Source organism: Berghia stephanieae, chromosome 2 (assembly GCF_034508935.2).
Source record: "Berghia stephanieae isolate SIO BIC M18660-M18661 chromosome 2, UCSD_Bste_1.3, whole genome shotgun sequence".
In the NCBI taxonomy this organism is placed as follows: Eukaryota; Metazoa; Mollusca; class Gastropoda; order Nudibranchia; family Aeolidiidae; genus Berghia; species Berghia stephanieae.
In genome coordinates, this window is record NC_088361.1 from 54,500,204 (window position 1) to 54,510,700 (window position 10,497).

At 32.1% G+C, this 10,497-nt stretch overlaps 1 protein-coding gene across 2 annotated transcripts in view; it reads left to right on the plus strand.

Moving 5' to 3' along the window:
* Window positions 1–4,018, plus strand: part of LOC144965165 (zinc finger protein 474-like) — a 10,501-nt gene extending 6,483 nt beyond the window's left edge. The window contains exons 4-7 of one of the 2 annotated variants that reach the window (XM_078900205.1): window positions 155–416; window positions 1,490–1,655; window positions 2,652–2,847; window positions 3,645–4,018. In XM_078900205.1, the coding sequence (XP_078756331.1) occupies window positions 155–416; window positions 1,490–1,655; window positions 2,652–2,847; window positions 3,645–3,811 (791 nt within the window). In that variant the 3' untranslated portion in view covers window positions 3,812–4,018. The remainder of the gene's footprint in view (window positions 1–154; window positions 417–1,489; window positions 1,656–2,651; window positions 2,848–3,644) is intronic. The other variant, XM_078900206.1, reaches the window with a different exon arrangement.
* Window positions 4,019–10,497: the final 6,479 nt, after the last annotated feature.

Consider the following 10,497-nt stretch of genomic DNA (forward strand, 5'->3'; position numbering starts at 1 on the left):
CATAAGTAATTGATTTTAAAGATAACAGTCATCATATCAACTAGTGGATGAATTAGCTATAACAGTTAACTTTGTTCCATTTCAAATTGTAATACATTTTTGCCCTGTTGCAACTTTAAAGTATTATTTATTTGGTCTCTTTTACTTATCATAGGTGTTGATACCAAAACAAACTTTGACTCAGGAGGAGGCAACCGAATTAGTAATCACACAACGTCCAAGTCTAATGCTGAACCTAAAGCTCCGCCTACGGTTGTTTGTTATATTTGCGGTCGTGAGTTTGGTTCCAAGTCAATATCCATTCATGAGCCACAATGTTTGGAAAAATGGAAAGTTCAAAATTCTAAACTACCCAAAGAACAACGACGGCCACTACCCAAAAAACCAGAGGCCATAGGAGGAGGGCAACTCACAAGGTTTGTTATTTAGAAATAGGTTGTAAGGCAAGAAATGATATTGGTATTCATATTTACTGTAACTAAATTAATTAATAGAGCACAGAATCCATTCATAGGCCATTCTTAAGCAAACATTTTTTGAGGGTTGTTTTCAACACAGATTAATGTTCTGTTCAGATGGTGTATTCTGTATGTCCTCTTCTACATTATATCACTAAACATATATTTATGAATGTCACAATACAGCTTATGTACAATGGCCTCGGTTGGAACAGAAGCTCAGCTACAACGGAAATTGTTTAAATCCCCAGTCTACGGCCTATCTAATTCATGTTAATCAAGCCTGGCTACACCATGGTAATATTTCTTGGAACATGGCTACAACGAGAGTGTAAGTTGCATGTTTAGTTCCCAGTTGAGAACAACAAACTTCTCAAGAAGAAAACGAGGAAAACACATGTGGCACACATAAGTTATAGGGAACAGAGATTGGTTGAGGTGGTTGAAAAGTATTTATTGTGTACTTAGGACATTTCTCTATGCACTATATACTCTATGTATGGGTAACATACCACAACGATGCGACAAAAGGCTAGCGAGAGATGCGTGACTGACCAATCAACAAGTTGATACACTTAAGTCTTATGTTTGCAGTGTGTGATAGTGTCAGATTAGATAACAATACCATAAGTGAGTGGGTGATGAGCTCTATAGTGCGCTACTTGAGTTTTAAAGTGCAGTTAGTCACGGAAGTTGCTGTCAGTGATGGGGTTGGTTGGGATGGGTAAAAAGCAGAGGAAAGGAGGATGAACCATTGTATGGTTCCATCTCGCCCTATGTCAGAAGAAAGTGGTAGAAGGGGGTTTGGGGTAAGGGATGGTGATGGTGAGGAGGGGAGTTAAAAGGGTGAAAGTAACGGTCACATCGTTTGCTCGAAATTTCCTTGCTTTTATTTTATTTCCTTCAGTATTGCCTTCCTTCAAATAGCATATGCTTGGATATAACAGGACTTGAGGCTTTGACTCAGAAGTCTGTTTATTTGAAAAAGTAAAATACAACATTGCAATAATAGGGTAAAATTTTATTTTCAGACAGCAGATGAATGATGCTGCTTGGGAAGCATCAAAAGCCCAGCTGGTTCCTTGTCCAAACTGTGCCAGAACGTTTCAGCCTGATCGCCTCGCTGTGCACCAAAGAGCCTGTAAGCCCAAAGGAGGAGGGATGGCTGGAGGAGGAGGCGGGAAAATGCAGAATGAGGTATAAGATAGCTATTGTTTGCAAGAATTCTTGCAAAAATTGAATTTTGTTTCCACCTTTTGGCATGCACTTCAAAGATAAGTTATGGCAGAATATTGCTCTCCTGTTGTCAGACTCAGGTAAGCTCAAATTACAAAATTCAACAACATAAGTGATGATCTTGTCGTAAAGAGAAACAAAAATCAGCCCCTATTACTCATTTGATATGCTCTACAATAGTTAAAATTGATTTTGAATAAATTGATTCTTTTCTAGACGTTAACGTTATCTTGGGAAAAAATGAGCATTAAAAAGATTGATCTAGCCTTTGCTATCAAATGATTTATTAAAGATACTTAACATTTCGGAATATCATGTTAGATACTGGGATCTGCTGCCTCTAGGACAGGTTTCATAAAGTCTCTTATACTATGTTTATGAATGTGAATTAATGTTTAGATTGAGGCTAACTGACATTGTCGGGCAAATTTTACTATAACCTGATATCTTATCATACTATTTTTATCAAGAGAGTAGTAATTAATGTACTACCCTTGATGAATCAGTGAGATTTGCATTTATAATCAAACGAACAATGTGAGAAGAGAATTTATGGCTTGAAATGATAAATGGAAAAACAGTCTCTACTTTTGAACACTTCCAGAAGGAAACATTAACCAGAAAAATCCTCCTAATTGTAATATCGCTTGCATGCGTCAGATCTCGTTCTAAATGTTATGTGTTGCTGTTGGTCAGGAGCACGCTTAGTGGATATTGCGCTATAGAAAAGCTCAACTTTTGTTGTTGTTGTAATTCATATGTTGCTCTGCATGTAAAAGATACTCAAGAACATTTAGCTGCTACCAAACTTGTTTTAGCCCTGTAATGAAATTTCATCTTTTATAATGTAAGGATAGATATATTATAGTGCCAGTGATCAGTGCCTTATAAAATTCTAAGACAACACTAATGGTCTGAGATGCAATTCTCACCCTTTTTCTGACATATATCTTGTAGACAAACCGGCCCAAGACGCCAGTCATGAGGAGGCCACCCACTGTCGTCTGCTATATTTGTGGAAGAGAATTTGGCTCCAAATCCATATCCATTCATGAGCCACAATGTTTACAAAAATGGCATGCGGAAAATAATAGACTACCAAAATCAATGAGACGACCAGAGCCTAAAAAGCCAGAAGTACAACACATATCAGGTATTTAAAGTCTTACTGTCCTGTGTAATGTGTTTCATCTTCCTTTTCTTAGATGCTCTTATGTCCTTACAGTGTCTTAAGCATTGTTTAAATCCTAAAATCAAATCAATCAAAATCTTACACACTTAAAATCATTACTTCATTCTGACATTCATTAAAAATCTTTTTCACACTCTCCTATCATCTACTGGTTTAGACCTAAAATTACATATTTAAGGTAAAGAGCAGTTGTGTGTGGTAACAATAAGAGAGAAAATTAGCAAAGGGAAAGTTTGACATGTCCATTGGGCTGGTACCATCCATCATTTAAAGTAGCTTATCAGTAAATATCACTAGGTCCCTCATCAATTTTTAAATAGTAAAATCAATTCAAACCGCTTTTGAATGGCTATATATTACATTTTGCTGATAGTTTAAGGAATGCAAATTTTGCTGATACTGAAATAACAAGATAACAAAACGCAAGATTTATCACATTTTTCTTCAATGTGCCTATATCTTTCATCATAATTTAAGGCCCATTGTACCTATGTTATTCTGAAATAGATTTGCAATGATAGCCTTGTGTCATTCTAATAATTTTCATAATGAAGTCTTTCGATGCATTCCCCCATCAAAAAATACAAAATAATTTGAATATTGATTGCTTAATTTTCGGTGAAGTAAATATACCTTTGACTCATTTTTATTTAAGATGAAATATAGATTGGATGACCTAAAATGTAAAACTTGGCATTGTCTTTCACATATATGACTATATATTGATTTTAAAAAAAATGTCCTCTCGCATCTTTTAGGTAACAAAGGTGGAACATACAGTGTAGATGCCATGAACGAGGCAGCTTGGCAGAGTGCCCAGTCCAACTTATGTCCCTGTGAGATCTGTGGTCGGACATTCTTACCAGACAGGCTAATTGTCCACCAGCGCAGCTGTCGACCGAAGCAAACGAAAGACGATGCTTGAAGATGCATTAGTTAAGATTTAGATTGATAAGGTTGTGACTGTACTATTCTCATTGTTGGTAAAAGTCATGGATGTATTGTTGTGATTCCTCTGAGTCTCATAGATGTGTAATTCTGTGAGCTAAGCTGTTAGTGATATAGATTATAATGCCAACTATCTTCATGATAATAATGAGAACAAAAACAATAATAATGATAATAATAATAATAATAATAATAATAATAATAATAATAATAATAATAATAATAATAATAATAATAATAATAATAATAATAATAACAATAATAATAATAATAATAATAATAATAATAATAATAATAATAATAATAATAATAACAATAACAATAATAATAATAATAATAATAATAATAATAATAATAATAATAATAATAATAATGATAATGATAATGATGACAACAATAATTATAACAATCATAAGCACATTTCTTCTGGGATCTAGCATTGAGTGTGAATGATAAATCGTTGCTGTTACTCAAATCTAGGTGAACTTTTGATCATATTACTTTTTTCAAGACAGAAATAAATTATGTCATATATAAATTAGAAATAAGTACAACTTCTTCCCCCCCCCCCCCCAAACAAAAAACAAACAAACAAACATACAAAACAAAAACACAACAAGGCAAACACCACATAACAAAAGACAAGACTCCAGTGACACAAGTGGAAAATAAAATATGAGGGGGACAAAACTCGGAGTCTAGCTTTAAAAAATGGAAACTTTCTTCACACCTTTTTTACCCAAATGTTGTTTTTAACTTACTATTTGATTTCACACATGAGATGTTGGCTTATTCTAGATAAATTAGCTGGATTATCAGTAGGCCTATATTATATTTAAAAAAAAATTCAAATGCTTACTTTCGTAATATGAAAAATATTTTTTTCGTTTGGTGTAGTAATCACACAAAGAAAAGTTTTTAATCTTCCCATTACTCGATCTGTGCTTAATTGATTAATTTATTTTCGTGGTTAGTATTCATTAAGATGCAGGAATAACTTGTATTTTTTTTTTGCTCTTGTCTTTTTAATGTAACATATCTGAAATTGTAAACACATCATTTGGTATTATCTTTGAATTATCATGACAATATAGACTCCTCTAACACAATTATGGATCATTTCCAAAATATTTACCTTTGGATTTTGATTTTCACTTTGATTTTTTTATTTACCTTGAGTTTTGCCTTATGGAATCAGATTTACATTAGAGAGAGTTTGGAAATATTGAACGGCTTATATATTGTATATTTATTTAATTGTATAATGTTTTTTTAAAGCATGCTTTTACTGATGAATAATTATTTTGACAATATGATTTGACAAGGTTAATATTTTATTATTTATCCAAATGTACAAAATACAAATATTTGTTTAATTTTTTTTTTTCTGATAAAAAATAACAAACTTTTATTTCGAAGGGATGGGGGGGGGGGGGGGGGGGGGGGGGGAGGTTAAAAATTATATCTTTTTACTGTAGCTTTCCAGCAGTCATTTGACACATATTTTTCCAATTGACCAGATTGTACATTTAGATTAGAGAGCAATTGATCTAAGTTAAGTAAAAGTAAAGTCTCACTATTTTTTATTTAGGCCAAGAAAACAACGAAAGTGATCTTGTAAGGTGTTTGGCATGAAATACTAAATATTTGAATTTTCAAGTAGCTGCATATCATTTAATATTAATACACAATAGAAATGGCATCCCACTTATCACTTATAAAACAAATCAATGATATTCATTGATATAGACATGTGAATATTAGAAACAATAAGATTAACTCACGTATGATGCCACATTTCACAATGTGATTATTTTGGCGAATGGAAAAGGGATGGTGCTTTTACACTTTAAAAAATGTCATTATTTGTATACCCGTCTCTGCTATTCACTACTAATATTAATTTTGAGTTTCAATTTCCTTTGTTTAAACAAAATAAAGCCGGTTATTAGTGAATGCGTTGATTTCTTTGATCTTCCAGTTCCAGATTTTTATTTTGAAAAAAAAAAGGGGAAATATTTATGTTATCCTTATTGACACTGTAAATGTATTATTAATACCCTACATATTTGGGTATTGGATTTACGCATCATATTATCATTGGATAAAAAACTAGTTAATGAATTATTAATATTTATGAAGTGCTAACTGCAAAGTATTGTTATTTTTATATAACACTGATGTATCTTGTCAGTGCAGCTTAGCATTTATGGATTTGTATACATGTACCCATGTAAGTTACTATACTTTATTTTGTCAAGAAGTTATTAATCAGTTAATTTGAAAGTAGTATATTTAATTAGAATTTTAAAAAAATTGATAGGAAGTACATTACCATGTTAACAATTTATCAAAAGCATTTACACAAAACACTGAAATTTAAAAGAAAAGAAAAGACATTTCGAAGCTATTCTTTCATTTTAGCAAATGTGTATGATTTTTCTTTGATGGTTTGATTTTAACGTAAAATGTGGAAACAATATGTAATTTCATCTTCCAATATCTGATGTACTTTCCAGGCTGTGATATCCTAGTTATGAGCGCCCTTGCCAGGATTTACTGTACAAGAGAGAGGAATGGGGGAGGGGGGTGATGTCAACGAAGGGGGAATTCAACGTCTTCTTTTCCACTTACCTGTTGTCCCAAACTCTTCTCATTCTTAGGTAATCACTGTAATTTGAGAGTATAATATATATATGATCTATGCCTTGTAAGTATTTATTAACTTCTTTTACCAAGATATTGAAAACACCTACTTAGTGAAGACGATTACAATGTGGGGAATCAGTTCATTTCAATAATACACTTATTATAATTATTTTTGTTTTGTTTTTGGAGACGTGTGAGTAGCACACGCAATCCAGACCATGTGAAAGAGTTCTAAAACATACTGTGTGTCTGTGCACATTTGTATCAGTGTGTGTGTATCTATTACAATGTTATTATGTTTTACATAACGTGTATTTATTCATGAGTACCCTACTTCTAAATGGGTCCTTTACTAATACTGTAGATACCATAATGATTTTATGTTTTATTCCGAGTAGGGATTCTACTTATGCACGTATATAAAACTCACAGACTTACAATGTGACACGTTTCTTGTTATTTTTGGGACACAACTGTGATATTGATATGCTCCAGATCAAAATATTTTCATTTAAAGAGTATTTTAGTAGCTTTGCGTTTTATTATCATTATATTTTTTAATGAAAAGTATATTCATGTAATTATGTGAAATTTTTCTTTTTTCTTCTTTATGAGGACAATCTGAATATCAAATGATAACACTTGCCATTACGCAAATTCATTCCTCTGTTTATTCATTAATCACGGAGTAGAATTATGTTGTACTTTGGACATCTCTTGTAAATAGAAAATGAGATAACTTATTAATTTTGAAGAGAGAAAACTATATCAGAATAATTCTTCCTACACACACAGCAGAGAAATTTTAATTTTCAATGAATTGGAATTTTTTTCTTTTCTCTTCAAATAAAATATGTGATAATGACCACTCCTTCCATTTCATTGTAAATAACAATAACTAATCGAACTTAAAATTTTGTTCATCTAATTTATTTTGAAACAACCAGCCTTTAAATGCCAAAACAGAAAAAAAGCTCAGAAAAAGGCTGTTTTGGAACAAATTGTGAAGTTGAATTTTCAGAGATCTGGTAAATTATGCTTTGAAATGGGACACTATTTTTTAATCATAAATATTATACCACTGGAAGTGATAATAAATGTCACGTGGTAAGCCACACTCTTAGGCATTAATGTGTTAAAAGCTAAATATAGATCTTTATTTTATAAAAGGAACAATTTTTATTCATGCCCTTATTTCACGCAAACATGTTTTAATTCATGTATAATAATGTACTATAAACCCAAGTATCGAGAGATCTAAGCTTCTACTTTATTACTCCTATTAAGTGACGCTGAGAAAATTAAGTCAGATGTATGGGTATGTTTTGGTGTCATTTATTTATTTTACAGCCACACTATTTTACATTTTTGTTATTAATTCGTTTTGTTGCATTATTCCAATTTAGTGCTTTCATCAAATTCCTGCAACTACTGTAAGATGCACCAATGAAACTTGACGTGTTCCTTTCTTTATAAAAGGTCCGAATATATTAATTTTAATTATTATTATGATTCTGGTTGATTCTAATTGGACTTGTCAATTTATTTTGAAATAGAAGTTAAGTTCACTTTTAATTTAATGATTTTTTTAGGTCTTCCGCACGATGGTTAGAAAATACCTGATGTGTCATGCACCTTTGTTTAGAACAAAACTAATTGTATACACTGAAACCCCCCCCCCCCCCCAAAAAAAAAAAAAAAAAAAAAAAAAAAAAAAAAACCCAACAAAATCAACAGCAAAAAACAACCAAAACAAACAAGGAATAAGAAATATTTTTGGCTCAGATCCTATCCAATCAACACAATATACAAAGACTGGAAATGTAAGACATACAATCTGGATAAATGAGTTCAGAAACCTGTAATATGTTCAACTTAAAACAGAGATGATGGGTCAGTCCTTAGTTCTAATTCTTTGCCTAAAATGGGGCGGTGGGTTTTACAAAGCTCTACACCCATCAAACCTCTATTCCATATGCCATTTCCAGATGACTTTTGTCTTTGTTCATTTTTCTCACAAGAACTCTGTCTTTAGTATGCTTTTTTTTCTTTATAGATTTTTCTATTGTTTACTTTGAATGCATTTTGCGAAAATCTGTGGTATCCTGTGCCATTTCGTAATAGGATTTTAAAACGATACATAGGCGGTGCTTTGCTTATATCATTCATATCTTTCCAGATAAATTTATCTTGCATTAATACCTACTCCATGGTACTCTTGGAGAGTAATCCTTGTCTGCTCCTCAATTTTTCATTTCCATATATTTTAAAAGATAAAGAAAAAAAAAAGAAAATAAAATGAAAAAAAAAAAAAAAAAGGAAGAATATAGGGATGAACAATCTGCCGGAAGAAATAGTGACAGCACCAAGTCATGAACAGTTCCTAGCTGCTCTAAATGCATAGAACATGGCACAGCTCTTGTCGCCAGCATGATGGTGGTGTTGGCTGCCTGAATGAAGAAGATGAAGTTGACCTGGCCATCGAGTAACCTCTTGTGTAATGTTAATGTGGATAACCACTAATCAGATCTTAGATTGGATCCCCACTTGTGGATGGTTGATTTTAAAAATATTTACTTTCGCTTCTTCTAGATTTGTATTTCATTCCTTTTCAGTTTCAGATAGCATAGTTCAAAGTCAAATTTAAAGCAACATATGAAAATTTGGGTGAAAATCTTGCATTTTAGGCTTATATATATATATATATATATATATATATATATATATATATATATATATATATATATATATATATATATATTATATATATATATATATATATATTATATATATATATATATATATATATATATATATGTAGATTGTTTTTCTTGAAATTCTAATTCCTTGTGATAAAGCATACAGATTTTTGACCACTGTCCGTGGTAGGTCTGCATTCTCTAAATTATTTATAATATATTATTTGCGAGTTAAGTGGCACAACAAAAAAAAAAGCAAAAACAAAAGCAACAAATCCTTCCCCCCACAAAAAGAACAAAAAAACCCCCCAAAACCTAGCGCGTTTTTCCGCTAAGTCTTTGATCCTGTGAGGCCATTGAATAAATTTTGTTCTCTGGATTACTGATGCTTTGTTACATTTAACAGAACAATTCTTCTCAAAGGTGCATGGTAACAGCATGGTTTCTTGGGGAGTTTGATAATAATCATTAGGTAAATGAATAAATAAAATGTACAGAAAAATATGTGTGACTCTCGTTACTTTATCTTTTAAATTTATAATTAATATTATTATTCTTTTTGTTGATGGAATCTTGTACTAAGGAAGCTAACATCCTTTGATTTCCCATGGAGGGTGGGGAGCCATAACAATTTAAACTTTTGAGCGATTTAAAGTTGGTTTTTAAAAAAATTTTTTGTTGCATATGCCATTTCACAAAATATGCATATTGATGGCCCACTGATCAAACCTCTGAAGTAGCCTTTTGCAAAGACGCTACTTCAGAGGTTAGATCAACAGGCCATAGATATAATAACTGTATTCACCATACTACGGTCAGTATTTGAGACGCCACTTTATTGGGACGATTCCTTGGGAAAGAGTTTTTTTAAATATAACAAGTAATACCCTTTTCAATTCCCAGCCGCTTAATGGGGACAATGATACCATTAAAGAGATTTTTCATTGTCTTCAAACAAATTTAAAAACGATAATTCATAAAAAGCAAATTAATTTAACTGGACGCGGTCAACCTCGTGAGTAGTCATACCATTCATCACAGAAGTGTGAACAATAGGATTCCTAGGATTTACCTGTAACCCCTGTTAGTATCTATCACGACAGCCACTTGGGTATGCGGTCAAATCGTTCGTCATCGTTATCAGAGATATGTGAACAATAGAATTTACCTCTAATCCCTTGTCAGTGTTATCGTCTGCCATTATCACGTTCTTGGTCATGGGTCAATGGCCAAGATGCATGGCAAAAAGTTGAACAACAGAAAGTTTTGTAAACTACTACACGAAAGCTAAATTTTCGCTGAGTGGCCATGTGTG